This window comes from Tachysurus fulvidraco, chromosome 1, assembly GCF_022655615.1.
Source record: "Tachysurus fulvidraco isolate hzauxx_2018 chromosome 1, HZAU_PFXX_2.0, whole genome shotgun sequence".
NCBI lineage: Eukaryota > Metazoa > Chordata > Actinopteri > Siluriformes > Bagridae > Tachysurus > Tachysurus fulvidraco.
This window is the reverse complement of record NC_062518.1, coordinates 38,370,587-38,387,929: the sequence shown is the minus strand read 5'-3', so window position 1 is coordinate 38,387,929 and position 17,343 is coordinate 38,370,587. Positions and strand designations below refer to the sequence as shown.

Genomic DNA, 17,343 nt, shown 5'->3' with positions numbered 1-17,343 from the left:
GACTGCACTTACATCTCAGAGTATGGATTCCCCTACACCTTCGTTGTCACATTTCTCAACTGTCTGTCTATCTCTCACAGAACAACCTCCAAGATCCCAAACAGTCTGGCTTTAAAGCAGCTCACTCTACAGAGACAGCCCTTTTGGATGTCTCTGAGAAGCTACATACTGCTAGATCAGCCAAACTATCATCCATCCTTATCCTCCTTGACCTTTCAGCAGCGTTTGATACGGTCAACCACAAGACTCTCTTATCCTCCCTCAAGAGTCTTGGGATTTGCGGATCAGCTTGGGAATGGTTTGCCTCCTACCTGGAAGGACGCTCATATCAAGTAACATGGAGGGGAGTGACATCTGCTCCACGCAGACTCTCCACTGGCATCCCACAGGGCTCAGTACTTGGTCCTCTTCTTTTCTCCCTGTATACTCAATCTCTTGGTGAAGTTATTTCATCACATGGGTTCTCTTACCACTGCTATGCTGATGATACACAACTTTTCTTCTCTTTCCCACCCTCAGATGCCACAGCTTCTGACCGGATCTCAGCATGTCTGGCAGAAATTTCATCATGGATGACTGCTCATCAGTTAAAGCTCAATCCTAGCAAAACTGAACTGCTGTTCATCCCAGGTGATTCATCCCCAGGTCATGATCTTGCTATATCCTTGCACAACGATCTGATCTCCCCTTCAGCCACAGCTCGCAACCTTGGGGTAACCATGGACAATCAAATGTCCTTTTCCTCTCATGTTGCAAATGTGACTCGCTCATGTCGGTTTCTTCTCTACAACATTAGAAGGATTCAGCCATTTTTGTCCACACAGACTGCCTAGGTACTTGTTCAGTCTCTTGTCATTTCTAGACTGGATTACTGCAATGCGCTGCTGTCAGGTCTACCTATGAACGCAATCCGTCCTCTGCAAATGATCCAAAATGCAGCTGCCCGGCTTGTTTTCAACCTGCCAAAGTTCTCACATACCACCCCGCTGCTGCGATCCCTCCACTGGCTTCCGGTAGCTGCACGCATCCGATTCAAAACACTGATGCTGGCCTACAAAGCCAAAAATGGACCAGCTCCCTCTTACCTCAAAGCCCTCATCATTCCTCGCACTGCACCCCGCACCCTCCGATCTACCAGCACTGCTCGACTGGTTCCACCATCTCTCAGGGTAAGAGGCAAGTATACTACAAGACTCTTCTCTGTACTGGCACCAAGGTGGTGGAATGAACTTCCCATAGAGGTCCGGACAGCTGAGTCACTGGCTATTTTCAAGCGGCGGTTGAAGACCTACTTATTCAGGAAGCACTTTAACTAGCACTTCTTTCTTTATCCTTTGCATTAAGAAAAAAAAAACAACAAAAAAAACCCATTTGACACTTTTTTTTCATTGTAACTTTGAACAAATGTTTTAAACTCATGGTATCTTAAGTATGTAACCTAGTGAACCAGCATTAATGTATTCAGTGTTAGAGATTTAAGCACTTATGTACGTCGCTCTGGATAAGGGCGTCTGCCAAATGCTGTAAATGTAAATGTAAATGTAAATCTGGTCTTTGTGTAGCTTCCAGACTTTCTGGAGCCAGGTGTGTGTGTAAAACTGGGTTGCTCATCGGTTAATTGAGGAGTAGATGTTGAAATTTAGGGTGCTACAGACGCTACAGTTGATTGGCATCTCTGGAAAATTGTCTGTAGTGTGTGAGTGTGTGTGCTTTGTGATGGGTTGGCACTAAGTCCAGGGTGTATCCTGCCTTGATGCCCAATGATGCCTGAGATAGGCACAGGCTCCCAGTGACCCGAGTAGTTTGAATAAGCGGTAAAAAATGAGAGTGAGAAATACCTCTGGCATTGATAGAAAACACAGAAAGCAACATAGAAAGAACAAATAATTACTAAGATTAACCACAAGAGTGAATAAAGAACTTAAACTTTAAACTTTCCCACATGTGGGATTCCCACAAATATTCTATATTAATAAACTATAATATTTGCAAACATCTTAATAGAATATAACATGTTTCACATTATTATAACCAACATATCTAGTAGAAACACTCACATCCTTACAGAAAGTTAGGGCTTTACTGTCTGCTTCAGACAATAGTTACATCATTGCTAGTTTATCTGTTTCCTTGGACTTCTTCAAAACAAATTTGTTTAAAAACACCCTTTGCTCTGCTGAAGTATGCATTCTTGCCCTCCTTCCTCATTCACCTTCTCAACAGCCGGCCAAAGGCGATTCCGTGCTTCTCTGTCCGACGTAGTCAAGTCTTCTTTGAAGCATAGCCCTTTAGTGGTTAGGTACTCGTTGTTTTTGGAATTCTTCCAGATAAAAATCTCTGGCAATACGAGATATGAACCCCATGACAACTGGTCTTGGATTAGCTGTTCTGCCTTTATCCGAAGTCCGCCTTACTTCTGCATTTTTATTAATAAAATATGCTTCGCTGTTAAAACATGGTGTTAAAAATGTGCTCCAGAGATGTTCTTGTCTCTTCTTATTTTTGAGTAGAAGTGAAGGTAGTGAGATGAAGACTAAATCCACATGAAATTGTCTGGTTATCAGAGTGAACTAATAAAACGTCCTAATAAACTAATGAAATGTTCATCTTTGCTAAGCAAAATATAGTAAATAAAAAAGTAGGTAAAGGACAAAATATGAAGTCTTTTGTTTTTTGTCACCTGAGAAGTTATTTGTTTGTTGAAGTAATTATACTGACGTACTTGCCTCTTAGCGACACATGTTTTCGGATTGCGTAGGAAACCTTCCGCGCCCCCACTAAGCAGCGTATCTTAATTGGCACGGGGTTGTGTTGGAAACACAAGATCAACTATTAATAGTTGGTCTTACGTTGAACGCAGGTGTTCTTCGAAGTCCCCTCGGTCTTCTAACAAAGGCTCCTCTCCAAGGTCTTCTACTTAATCTATTGTTTGAATCTTTAAATGACGGAGGCAGACTTAGACCTTTTTGTCTTTCCAGGATCCTCACAATGGGAGGCCTTGTTTTTATTAAAAGTAGTGTAATACAAATAGGTGTGTGTAATATATGTAAAATAAAAAGAAAAAGATTACAAATAAAAACTTCCTTCAAATAATCAAACAGTACTGGAATAAGTAAAAGGTATTAAGATGCAAAGATTATAACAAACCAAGAAACACTCTCCAAGTGTAAACTTGCATTTGTTCTATGATGCACCTAAAGTATAACATGCACTAAGGCTGCTTACAATAGAATGCACACTCAATGTGGTTAGATAGATTTGGCTGTCAGGTTTGGTTGGCTTTGTGCCTTTTAGATGGCTACCATCTTATTTCATAAATACTTCTCGGTTTCCCTAACATATCTCGCCAGCCGACTCTGTGCGCTGCTAATGTCTTTTTTTTTCTAACCTCACGGTTAACACTTCTGTATATGGTCATACTTCCTGCAACTTCTCAGGCTGTGATTATATAGAACTGAAGCTAATCAGCCAATCAAAAAAGGAGGCTACACAATAGCCAAACACCTGCTCAGATCAAGTAGTATAAGCCAGTGGTTCTCAAACTGGGAGCCCTGAGATGATGCCAGGGGGCCCCAGTTTTATGACAAGTTTTGGAATGTTTTATGTCATACATTGGGGGGGGTGGGGGGGGGGCAAGTAGGGATGCACTGTATACGGGGGGGGGGGGGGGGGCTGAAAAAGTTTGAGAACCACTGGTCTAGGTCTGGTCATATTTAAAATATATCACTCTTGCATGTCTTCCAAACTTGAGAGCCCTTACATTAAAATATGTCAGGGTCGTACTCGAATGACAGTAAATTTACATTTACATTTACATTTACAGCATTTGGCAGACACCCTTATCCAGAGCGACGTACATAAATGCTTAGATCTCTAACATTGAATACATTAATGCTGGTTCACTAGGTTACATACTTAAGATACCATGAGTTTAAAACATTTGTTCAAAGTTACAATGAAAAAGTGTCAAAAGGTTGTATTTTTTTTAATGCAAAAGATAAGGAAAGAAGTGCTAGTTGAAGAGTTTCCTGAATAAGTAGGACTTCGACTGCCGCTTGAAAATAGCCAGTGACTCAGCTGTCCGGACCTCTAGGGGAAGTTCATTCCACCACCTTGGTGCCAGAACAGAGAAGAGTCTTGTAGTATACTTGCCTCTTACCCTGAGAGATGGTGGAACCAGTCGAGCAGTGCTGGTAGATCGGAGGGTGCGGGGTGCAGTGCGAGGAGTGACGAGGGCTTTGAGGTAAGAGGACGCTGGTCCATTTTTGGCTTTGTATGCCAGCATACAAAGATGCATGATTCCGGTAGATGCGTGCAGCTACCGGAAGCCAGTGGAGGGATGGTAGCAGCGGGGTGGTATGCGAGAACTTTGGCAGGTTGAAAACAAGCCGTGCAGCTGCATTTTGGATCATTTGCAGAGTACGGACTGCATTCATCGGTAGACCTGCCAGCAGTGCATTGCAGTAATCCAGTCTAGAAATGACAAGAGACTGAACAAGTACCTGAGCAGTCTGTGTGGACAAAAATGGCCGAAACCTTCTAATGTTGTAGAGAAGAAACCGACATTAGCGAGTCACATTAGCAACAGTTCAGATGGACTTTGTTTTTCTATTTAAAATTTAACATAAAATGTGACTTCAAGTAAATGGCAATTTCAAACATAATTTTTATTTTAAAATAATTTTTAATATTGTCTGCAAAATCGACAAACACACACACACACACACACACACACACACACACACACACACACACACACACACACACACACACACACACACACACACACACACAAACAGCTGGATTGTCCCCTATTGTTCCTGATGGGAAATGTTCAAGAATAACTATTACACTTCCATGTGATTGCTCTGAATTACATAAACATAATTTGATTTCATACATCCAAGATAATGTGATCATATATTGTAGTGGAAAATCTTCTAATTTCTGATAGACAGACAGACACACTCCCTAACCACAGGAAGGTCAGCCATTGAAAATATCACCAGAAAAGTTTCAATTTCAGAATTTCAGGTGTGGGGGTGCTCTCTCTCTCTCTCACTCTCTCTCTCTCTCTCTCTCTCTCTCTCTCTCTCTCTCTCTCTCTCTCTCACTCTCACTCTCTCTCTTATATATATATATATATGTATGTATTTAAAAATCATGCCACTGTGTGTGTGTGTGTGTGTGTGTGATATGTCAATGTATTTACAACATTTTATATGTGCGAACTTTTTGATAAGAAACTTATACAGTATATTGTTTGTACACATCAGTGACATTAAAAGTAATTTTATTCATTTGAGTATTTTAACAGAGAGATATACAGAATGAACCACTGCCTCATCAAATTTTATTAAATCATTTCATTCACACAGAGAACACAAACAATCCACAATTATAATATAATAGAGTCTGTCAAAGATGAGAAATATAAAATGTTTTCCTTTGTAACAACACATTCAGTCTTCACAAGTAAAACTGGAGACTAAAACCAAGTGTATATGTTCAGAACTATTGTTTAAATGATCAATCTAACAGGACACATCTGGGTAATAAGAAACACGTCACATTACATTTCAATATTTTTAGTATTTTTGTTCATCTAAAAATTGTGTGGCCTGATACAAAAATCACTATGATCTATGTTGTTTACTATTATTATTATAATTATAATTATTATTAATTGTAACAGTTCCACTTGCACTTCCTTACCACCAGAGAGAGCAAGAGCTCTATCGTGTCACAGTGTCACTTCTGGTGCTTGTGGACGTTTAAATCCTGCTCACGCTAGTTTACGTCGTGAAGTATTATATATTGTCTAGTATTTTAAAAAAGTAAAATGTTTCTTTTTATTCTCATTTAATAGATGATTAAATTTGTGAGGTGAAAATTCATTCAGTCTTAAATACCGGAGAGATGATCAGTGGTGCTGAATTTTCACCTCCATAATTTAAATAAGGACTGAAGTATGGATGGAGTTTCTCAGTGAAAGACTGACCAGTAAAAGAGTAGATATGAGATCTGGTCTTCACATCATAAAAGGAGACCAGACCCTCCTCATAATCCACAAACACCCCCACAACCTCCACCTTCTCTCTCAGTGTGAGGGGGACAGGGGGATCAGCAAGAGCCTTATACTGATTCTTATTCCACATCCCCACAGTCCAGAATCCATTCTGAGGAGACTCATTAATCTGCCGCTTCCTGTTAATGTTCTCTCTCACGACTCCAACATCCCAGTCAGTTTTCCCTCTGACCTGCACCTCATAATAAAATCTCCCTGAGTAGAAACTCTGCTTTCCCAGAACATTAGCATATGAATAAAACCTTTGTGGTGTATCAGGGAGATCCTGCCATATGTCTCCACATGTCACTTGTTTTCCATCAGCAGACAGGATGAGAGATGGATGAGCTGTATCAGGATCCAGAGTCACATCCACTGAGAGAAACACACAGTGTGTGATATGAGTAAACAGGTAAAAATATTAAATCATCATCTGAATTCAATCCAGTCATAAAGCTGTACAATGAAGGGGAAAGAACAGTGATTTACTCCAAGTCTGTAATTTGGACTAAAACCTTTGTGTGTTTATTTAATGTCAGGACACAAAACTGTACAACAAGCTACAGGCTCGATTGTCTTTACCTAACACTGAGTAACACGGACGATAAACTTGACTTTTCTATGCTGAAACACTGAAATATTGAATGTGAATTAGTGAACACTGTAAAAATAGATGTGAATATTGACTTGATGTCAGCGGATTCCTCCGGAGTTCCAGTTTGCGGCGGTCATTGGTGACGTCACTTACCGGTCAGCAGCCTCTGAATCCCGGCAGCGCTATTTAAGTGTTTCTGCGTGATTTTCACCAGATGATCTCTCTACAGTTACGTCGTGATCTGTGAGTTTTCTCACCGTCCTCCTGTTCTAGTTATTTATCAGTCGTGCTCTTTTTGCTGTTGCACTTTGTTTTGGTTTTCAGCTGTTTTTTTTTTTTTTTTTGGTTTTTCGCTATTTTTGCTCTCTAATTTTCCCCGTGGATTATTTCCCGTGTGTGGATTATTTCCTGTATATGGATAGTGACCATGGTGGATTAAAGACCTGCGCTGGTGGACTATTATTGTACTTTGGCTACCAGTTGCTACCTGCTTGTGTTATGAGGTTTGTGCTATGACTTTGACCTGCTTATGTCTCTGTCTCTATGTTTGTTTTGCATCCCGTGTAGATTCGCACCTGAAAGCAGAGGAGCATGTGGAAGCAATGTGGGGCAACAGAAGCCCTAAAAGTGGGTAGTTATGTGCTGTATTATTACAGTTAGGATTGATTTAATCTGGGGCCTTTAACTGTAAAGAATTATTCTTACCTGCATACTTCTTCTTCTTTAATAACTCTGTGAAAACATGTAGTTTAATGACAATATAGTCCAAATAAAGTAATATTAAACACATCATAATATATACACCAATGTATAAAAATGACTGAAATTTTCTTTTTTTATTCAATCGCTACATTTTGTTAAAAGTCCCTTTTTATTGCACAGACAGATATTTCTTCTTTCAAAAGTTGTGTATATGAGTATGGTCAACAAAGAATACATCGTCCTGACTCACCCCCTCTCTCCACCACACTAAGTGAACAGGTGACTAATATTCCTATTCCCAGGTAATCCCGTGATCCTCCACCATGATCACGTGACATTAATTTAACTCTTTCATGTCCCTTTCACATTCCATCACTTTTGTAGCTCATCTCTGTGCTTCATTGTGAATCACTCTAACAGGGCACTTTTGGGCAACGAGGAACACGTATCAGTCACATTTGAATCATTTCTATCACTTGAAAAGACACAGGTTCAGACAAAAGGTGCCATTTTCTGAGTTGTTTAACACATCTAGCTATAAATGCCAGGAGGATGAAAATCTGATCTTGTCAGGACTCAGCCTGGACTTTGGCCAGGTGTTCTTGTTTTTGTTCCATGTCAGGTGTCTGCCCCGCTCTTGTTTACTCCTCCCCGTCTCTGCACACCTGTTCCTCATGTGTCTGTCTATTTAACTGTGCCGCGTTGCCTTGAGTAGCGCAGAACCCTCTGGTGTCTTTGGTTGTCATCTGATGTCAAGTCTGTGTCTTTGTTTCATGTTTTAGTTATTAAAACCTGTTTATTTTACGCTATCCTGCATTTGGGTCTGTTTTATCCCCGCCTTGCTGACAGATCTATTGTTGCATGTTCACATGTTGATCTCAAACCAGTGTTCAGTGTAGAGCAAAATACAATGATGTGATGATGATGTGACGTGACATACGGCTAAGTATGGTGACCCATACTCAGAATTTGTTTTCTGCATTTAACCCATCCAAAGTGCACACACACAGCAGTGAACACACACACCGTGAACACATACCCGGAGCAGTGGGTAGCCATTTATGTTGCGGCGCCCGGGGATTGACTTTACAACCCAACACATTTGGAGGGAACTGTAAATATTACACTCACAGAAAATCCTACATTTTCACAAAATCAGGTGTAATTACCGTATTCCACACTCAGTCTCTGCAGTTCTGAAAAGAGAAAAATATTACTATTAGAGATCTACTTAGAAACTTGATAGATACTGTTTAATACATTGTTATTATTTTCTATTCAAAAAGTGTGTGTGTGTGTGTGTGTGTGTGTGTGTGTGTGTGTGTGTGTGTGTGTGTGTAGAAACCAGATTTAGTTTGATCTGATTTGTTTCTTTCGTTTAGTTCTGTAGTGATTTATTTGTATATTCAATTATGATTATCATAATAATATTATTCTACAAAATAATGTAATCCACTAACTTGCATAAAGAGGAATTATTTGCCCTGTTACTGAGTCCTCTGTTTTTGCATGTCACATATAATAGTCATATTGTCATGACGCGGGGCAGGAAGCGGACCCAGACGCAGGATAGCAAAAACACAACAGGGTTTAATAACGAAAAAACACTAAACAGGACACGGACTGAAGACAGGACAAAGACAACAGTAGATTCCGTGCTGCACAAGGCAACGCGGCACAGTTAAATACACGAGACAATCATGACACAATGAGGAGCAGGTGTGGTGACAGGAAGGAGCAGACGAAGGCGGGGCAGACACGTGACGAGAAACATAAACAAAACTGCACGTGGCCAAAGTCCGAGCTGAATCATGACACATATCTTCAAACAAAATTGTATTTGACAAAGAAATTTGACACTGATTTATAAAATATTTATGCTATGCTTATGAATGTATTTTAAAAGCACTGTGCAGATGACCTTAAAATGACGTTACCCTTTCCTCTAGTGCAGGGCTCTTCAATCTTACCCACAAAGTGCTGATGTGGCTGCAGGCTTTCAGACACAACTGTCTCCACATTAATCAGCTCATATCCAGTCTCAGATATCAAGCAATGCCTCTTATTTGTCTGCTTTAAAAGACTGGAGCCGCACCAGACCTTTGTGTATTGGATTGACGACTCCTGCTCTAGTGGATCATCTGCCATTACAATGGTTGTAGATTATGGAATGTAATTTTAGTAGTAGTCAATCTCAGTCATTTATTTACTTCTGACCACACACACACACCCAATCTGTAAAATTTCAGTAAACAGTTAACATTTTCTTAAACCCATTTTAAACACGTTTTGCGTGAAAACTACATCACTACAGCAGCATAAACAACCTCACAAACTTCTCAGATACCTTTGTGATGACATTTATTTAGTGTGAACACATAACTGAAGACACCTCTCACTATTTAACACATTTTAATTGTCTGTCTGTTGGAGGTCGGAGCCTGTTGATCATTTCATAGATGTTCTATCTATAATTTCTCCAATCAATATGTTCTGAAAAGCACAAAACATATTTCTCACCTGCGTTCTCCTTCTCCTTCTTCATCTCTGAAAATAAAAAAGATTTGATTAAACACATTAATTTAAAGAAATTTGTTTGCAATATTTTTAACCACATAAACAAATGCTATCTCACATAGTTCATCATTTTAATCAAAATAGTATCAAATAAAATTATACTAGTAAACTGTAGTCAATGTTTACACTCAACTAAACCTATTTTTAAGGAGGAAAAATATTGCTGCTGCCTATGATGTACATGTAGCTCAGCAGTAAAGGTAAAGGTGTAGCTCATTCACCATCAGATTTCTTATAACCACAGTCACTCCTGGTGAAGTCTCAGCATTAAAAGCAGCAGTACAACATGCAGTGCTGATGACTCATGATCTCAACCCACGGTGCTTCATACACTGTATAAAATAGTTAAGAAGTTCAGGTATAATTACCAGCTTCCATCATCTGTCTCTGCCACTCTGAAAACAGACAATATTAAAATATTAATATTACACTTATTAGTCAGCTGTAGTATGTGGTGTCTAAGACATTGTGCTAACCTACATGCAATATAATTCTACAAAATGTAATCCACTAACTTGCATACAGGGGAAGTAATTGCCCCATTACTGAGTCCTCTGTTTTTGCATGTCACATATAACAGCTTCATGTCTTTAAACAAAATTTAATTTGACAAACAAATGAGTACATATATTATTACAAAGATAATGTCATTCACTGTCAGAAAAAGTTGCTCTTGTAGGAACAACCTCATAAAAGTGAATATATGTACAGTATAATTATTACTTAATGACAATAAAATTATTAATTAGACTGACATGTGTGCTTCATAGATACAAATCTGTATTAGACTAGAGCTCCATTAAAAATGTGTACAAATGTACTGAATATTCAGTTCCTTATCTTGTAAGAAGTAGATATCATTAATGAACCTCACAGAAGGCAGGTGAACACGTTTGCCCTATACTGTGGTATATATCTATTATAGAGCATTCTTATTGATTTTATGAAGCCCATATGACTGCCAGACTAATCATGTTAGTGACCTCAAACCAAACTGTTAATCAAATTTATATTCATTACATTGTATATTCTCCAAGAGTCAATGTTTTTTTAGTTTGTAAAAACTCATAAAGTGCCTTGCAAAAGTATTCATACCCACTGAACTTTTCCACATTTTGACGTGTTACAACCACAAACAAAAATGTATTTTATAGGGATTTTATGAAATAGACTGAAAGTGGCACATAATTGTGAAGTGGAATGAAAATTATAAATGGTGTTTTTTTTTTTTTTTTTTTACAAATAAATATCTGAATCTGAATTTTCAGTTTGCAAAAACTCATATTTCAGATCAGTCAACTTATTATAATAATTTCAGTAAACAGTTAACATTGTCTTAAACCCATTTCAAACACCTTTTGTGTGAAATCTTCATCACTACAGCAGCCTAACCAACCTCACACACTTCCCAGATACCTTTTTGTACATTTATTCAGTGTGAACACATAACTGAAGACACCTCTCACTATTTAACTTGCTCAGTTACATCGTGGGTATGATCTTAAAAGCACAAAAAATTATCTCTCATCTTTTTGAGAGATAATAGTCTGCTTCTGCATCTCTGTGGATAAAAAAAGATTTGATAAAACATTTTTTTGTTTTGAAATATTTCGTGTAAAATCTATATAGAAATGAATCAAAAATGATTGCGTACTGAAACACTGACAACACAAAATATTGCAGATTACATAAGTGACTGACAGATTGGTGGCTGTGTTGTGGTTAAGCTATGAAATGTATAGAGAGTGACAGTAGATTAGTAAATGTTAGAAAAGTTAGCAAAATATTAATAAAAGTTTTATCATTAAAGTTGTTAAACAATAATTAATTTAATGTTCATTTCCTGAAAATGCGTTCTGATATTTCAGATGTGTAATAAGTTTTAATTAAATTAAATAAATCATTCCATGTTATTTATTTATTTATTTATTTATTTATTTATTTATTTATTTATTTATTTACAAGTAGAATTGAGCTGTTCCTCTGCTCTGTTTAGAAGTGATTGAATTTTAGCAGCATTTACTTGTGCATACACTATCATCATTTTATGTCCTCTTATGTCCTCTACTGGACATCTGCCATTACAATGTCTGTAGATTGTGGATTGTAATTTTCTGCTAATATGATGGGAATAAAAAGTCTATACAACCCAGTTAAAATGACAGATTTGTAATGAGATGTAAAAAAAAATAAACTAAAATAAACCATTGAGAGAGTAATCAGTACTTGTCATATATTCCTGCAGCTCCTTTATGTCTCTTAGCAGCCTCCTTGGTAAGTTTTTGTCTTGACAATTTACACATTTTTGGAAATAAATCCTGTTCTTAGTGGTGTGAAAAAAATCCAGCTGATCTTTATTTTGAATTAATCAGAATAATGTAATTGATGACAGCTGTATGATAATTACTTTTTAAAATGAGATTGAAGGTGATTGGTTTATTCTGAAGACAAACAAATCCCCAAATATAAAACATATGCAAACTGGTTCTTGTAACTTTTTATTTATTTATTTGTCTGTTTGTTTGTTTGTGGATTTATTTATTTATTTACATATTTATGTTTTTCTATTTGTCTTTACTTTATTTTTAAACTTTTACAGTTTCACATTGAGGATCAAAGTCTTTTTATATCCATTGTATATTTATGTACAGTGTAAAAGGTTCTCTCTCAATTATGTTAAGTCTAAAATTCAGTATAACTTAATGTTGTGGTTTTATTAAATAAAGTTAATTACATTTTACCTTTCTTGTGACAAACAACTGCAGTTACGATCAATCCAACAGCAATAAGACATGCTGAAACTGAAATCCCAACAATCCACTTCCAAGCATCAAAGACTTTACCTAAAATAAACCACATTTAATACATAACATATTTTAAACCATTCAATTAATTTATACGTAAAAGGTGTATTATTGCACACAACAGTGTTGCAGTTATTTTAATAGCTAAAGTAAAAATAATGTTCAGATGTGTAAATGGTGTTCATCAAGCTCATGTGTCATTTTTTATTACCTTAATCTGTAATGATTACAGTAGAATGTAACAATCTAACTTAAGTGTAAAAGTTTTATATTCACAGACACTTACTATTGATGATAATGTCTGTCTCCATCACGTGATGTTTTTGCTGAAGTCTGCAGTAAAACCTGTTAGAGTCGCTATAATCATAAACAGTGATGTGGCTTTTCACACTGAAGAGCTCGGTGTCTCTGTGTATCTGTGTATCTTCAGCAGTCAGAGTGACTCCTTCTCTGTCCAGCCACAGAACATCAGGTTCAGGTTTCCAGCCTCTGGACTCACACACTAGATTAATCCCTCCTAAGTTATCAAAACTCTCCATCATTATCACTGGGTGGCTTCCTAGAACTGCAATCAATAATGGCAAAAAATAATATTAGATTTTAATGATACAAACAGACAGTAATAAACATCAATTAGAAAAGAAAACATCAGTAACAATAAAACATCAGTAATGAAATCTTCCCAACTGAGGTTCAACACTAAAACCTAAACCAAGACACGGCAAAATTTAGTTTTTCTGGAATTTTGTGAAACCTTCATCACAGAAAATGATCTTACCCTCTACAATGACCTTCACAGTGATATCATCATACCAGGATTTGTCCTCAACAAGACACTTATATTCTCCATCATCAGAGACTCTGAGATCTGACAGTTTGAGCGAAGCATTGCCTTTCTGTAGCTCCTCTTTAAACAGTGATGTTCTTCCTCTATAGGACTGAGCCTGATCTTCATTTCTGTCTTCATGATCCCTATAGAGATGCACTAATGAGTCTTCTACATGGCGTTTGAACCACTCAATTGTCATGCCCACTGCACTGGTGTTGGGTTTGATAAAACAGGGCAGAACCAGATCTTCACCAGCTACAGAAACAAGAGGAGCTTCTGGACCAACCACCTGTAAACTCTCTGTATTGTGGTGAAAATACAGAGCAAATACAATATATCACTATATTCTGTCCATATAACATGAGTGACTTTATTTAATTGTAAACATTATTTTTAAGTATAGAAGCAAGTTTTTACATATTTTTACAGAAAAACACTTGCTTTTGTGAGAAAAAATATATATATAATATTTATGTATTACAAAAAAAACATTTAAGGTCACATTAAAGAAATACAGGTCATTTATGGCAAACATTAAAGTTAAATACATGTTAGTAGTTTCCAACAGTCACTTATCAGAGTCACACTGTTCTGGTGGATGAATGATGTTCTGATGTAAAATAGATATAAATCAACAAATGAATTTAGTAAAATACATATTTTGTTACAAAAGTTTACAAAAAATTATAATTCAAATTAAACATGTGATTGGGGAAAATGTGACTCTGTAACTTGAACTGTTACATGTTTGATGGTGCCACATGGGATAAAAAAAGACACAGGAAGAGGAAATAGAGGTTGTAGGGAAACCTGTATTTATATTACTTTAACATTATGAATTCGCATTAAGAACAACTTACATAAACACAGTAAGACTAAGACTGATAATACTAAAACAAACAGTCAGAACTAAAGTAAAATTAATAAAATGCTCTGCCAAGTAGTTATGCTGTCTTCATGTGCTATAGGAATTATTGTAAATAAGAATTTCCCCATTAGGAAGTGTATTGTATTGTCTGTTAGCACTGTTTTCATGTCTTTAACTGTTTTCATGTCTTGCACTGGGGGACACGGTGGCTTAGTGGTTAGCACGTTTTCCTCACAAAATCTTTTTTCCAAAGATAAAGAAATAATGGACAAAAAATATGGATAATATAGATCAGGGGTGTCAAACTCAAATTCACAGTGGGCCAAAATATAAAACTGAGATAAAGTCACAGGCCAAACTGAATATTTATTGAAAAATGAACTGCAACTGATATGTAATGTTCAACCTTTTTCATATGGAAACAAACTTTAGTTTTGCTTAAACACAGGATTTGGAACAACCAGAGCATGATATTACAAACACATAAGAAATTAAATTTGAAATAAAAGACACATAAGGCCATCCTTAAAAATATTTTGGTTTGCAGTAACAGTAAAAAAAAAAAAGAGGGGGTGGGGGGGGTCGGTAGGTAGGTCTATATATTTTTTTGTAAGTTTCAATGTAAAAAAAAAGTATAATTTTGGTGATGGTGATTACGTAGGTATGACTTTAAACAAATTAGCATATTGTGACGTCACTGACTGGGTCTTCAACCTGTGCCTTCGGGCGCATCATTGCAAACCTTATTTTGATGCTGGACAGTTTTTCCAGAACTTCGTGCCAAGTTACAGTGGTGTCGAGCTGTTTTACTGCATTTTGTAGATGTATTATGGTGCCCGAATACGTTAATATTATTTTATTGCTTTTGTATTAGTTGTTTGAAGAGTAGAAAAAAAGTTCGGTCGGACTTAAATTGAGTCGGTCCTAAATTGACAAGGTCGGTCGGGTTACGGCGAACAAGAATATTTTTAAGGATGGCCTCAGTGGTGTTCGTTTCGCAAACTTTGACCATACACTTTTTGACAAACTCTCCCTCATTAAAGGGCCGGGCAGATATTGCGATCTCTGCTGCTACAATAAAACTCGCCTTTACGGCAGCTTCACTTTTTGATTTTGCTTTCATGAATATAGTCTGTCGGGAAACCAGACTTTTTTTCATCTTCTCCGCCTCCTGGAGCTTCTGCTTTACGTCCAGGTCCTTATACTTCTCATAATGTTTCGTGTCATAGTGTCTTCTTATGTTATATTCTTTCGTTACAGACACGTTAGCTCCGTTAGCACATAAGACAAACTGGTTGTTAACGACTGTCAACAGAGAATGAGGGGCGCTTGCTGTTCATGACTACAGTCAATACACTGGCAAGGCATTCTGGGATTTGTAGTATTAGCGGAGCATGCGGCTAGCCTGCTGTAATGCACATTTGATATGATCTCGCAGGCCAAATATAATTACACAGAGTTTGACACCTCTGATATAGATAAATGTAAATTAATTTTAAAACAAGGCTGCAGAGACATTTTATATGCATAAGGTAGAATAAGTGTCAGTACATTACAAAAGAGGATCTGATTAAAAAATATGAAGATTGGGAACTTTATAAATGGCGTTCAAATAAGTAGTAAATAGATAGCAAATAGAAGTAAATAATTGTGTATATTAGTATATTATAAATTGTGTAAAATTGTGAAACTAATATTGAAAGTTTTGAACTTTCTGTGTGCATTTGTACAACCCTTTCGGAGAGATGTACAGAACTGGTTACAATGCAGAGAGATTATACTGTACTTCCACCCCTTACAGTGCAGCTAATCAGGTTTTTATTGGAGAACAAACATTTAGATTTTGTTGTTAACTTTTTTGTTATTAAATACAGACAGAAAGTCTTTCATTCACTTCTCTGATTTTGGTGAAAACAACATTATTAATGTTGCTATTTGTTAAGACCACAAACTGACTTAACCTGTCTAAAATTATATGTCTTTACAGTAAGAGGTAATCAGTAGAGAAATACTTCACAAGTGTTCTGTCCTGTTCACTGACCACGAGGTGCTTGACTGTGAATGACGTCACATAATATAACCCACACCACTATCACCCAATAGTAATTTACTTACGTGCAGATGTTGGAAATGCAAATGCAAAAGGAATTGCGATCACATTTAATTTTTGTCAGGCCCTGTAGGTGACACCAGAGGAAATGAAATAGCAAATGGTAAATTTCTATTGAGATTAAAATATGTCAGGGTTGTAACTTGAAAGACAGGAAATTCAACTGCAGAAGAACTTTGTTTTTTCACCTGTAATGTGACATACATTGTGCCTTTAAGTTAACGGTATCATTTTTAATATTGTTACTCCATACACACACACACACACACACACACACACACACACACACACACACACACACACACACACACACACACACACACACACACACACACACACACACACACACACACACACACACACACACACACACACACACACACACACACAGAGTTTTCATACCTGATCGAGATTTGATAAAGCTGACAAGAATAAGAGTCGCACACCAAAGCATTTCCCCTGATAGACAGAGTATCGTAAGATGACGCTAGAAGCTTCTTTGTCTAAGTCAGCACTTTCAGTTTCATTTTGTATCATGTGATACCATTTGCATAAATTTCATTTAACAGTAGGGGGGGCAATAAATATAAAATTTCTCATGAGCAATTTTTGAGGGGGGGACGACACAAATAATAGTCAAATTGTACTTATAAAGATTATTATTGTAGCATGGAGACGCGTCATTATGGGTATTTTCAAAGTTTTTATTCAAAGAAAGTAAAACATCATAAAAATAATCACAACAATAAAAACAAGGAATTGAAAAAGGTTTTAATGCTCATGTCCGCTCA

The 17,343-nt window shown here is 37.0% G+C and overlaps 1 protein-coding gene across 2 annotated transcripts; it reads right to left on the bottom strand.

Moving 5' to 3' along the window:
- Positions 1-5,276: 5,276 nt before the first annotated feature.
- LOC113663184 (butyrophilin subfamily 1 member A1-like) lies at positions 5,277-17,085 on the bottom strand. Of its 2 annotated transcripts, XM_047816131.1 has the most exons (9): positions 16,955-17,085; positions 13,524-13,874; positions 13,032-13,310; positions 12,683-12,784; positions 10,310-10,336; positions 9,885-9,911; positions 8,534-8,560; positions 7,368-7,394; positions 5,277-6,442 (listed from the first exon to the last, which is right to left on the bottom strand). In XM_047816131.1, exons 1-9 carry the CDS (start codon positions 17,004-17,006, stop codon positions 5,895-5,897), a joined length of 1,440 nt encoding a protein of 479 aa, XP_047672087.1. In that variant the 5' UTR covers positions 17,007-17,085; the 3' UTR covers positions 5,277-5,894. The 2 variants fall into 2 exon arrangements, with proteins under 2 accessions (XP_047672087.1, XP_047672089.1); XM_047816133.1 differs by lacking the exons at positions 9,885-9,911; positions 10,310-10,336.
- Positions 17,086-17,343: the final 258 nt, after the last annotated feature.

Bases quoted from the DNA above. Each gene is read 5' to 3' on its own strand.
- LOC113663184 (XM_047816131.1), bottom strand. From the start codon at position 17,006: ATGCTTTGGTGTGCGACTCTTATTCTTGTCAGCTTTATCAAATCTCGA. The intron at 7,395-8,533 runs GTAATTACACCT...ATGTTTTCACAG, and splicing joins GAGACTGAGTGTGGAATACG to AGTTATTAAAGAAGAAGAAG. The intron at 6,443-7,367 runs GTAAGAATAATT...TGTTTCTCTCAG, and splicing joins AAAGAAGAAGAAGTATGCAG to TGGATGTGACTCTGGATCCT.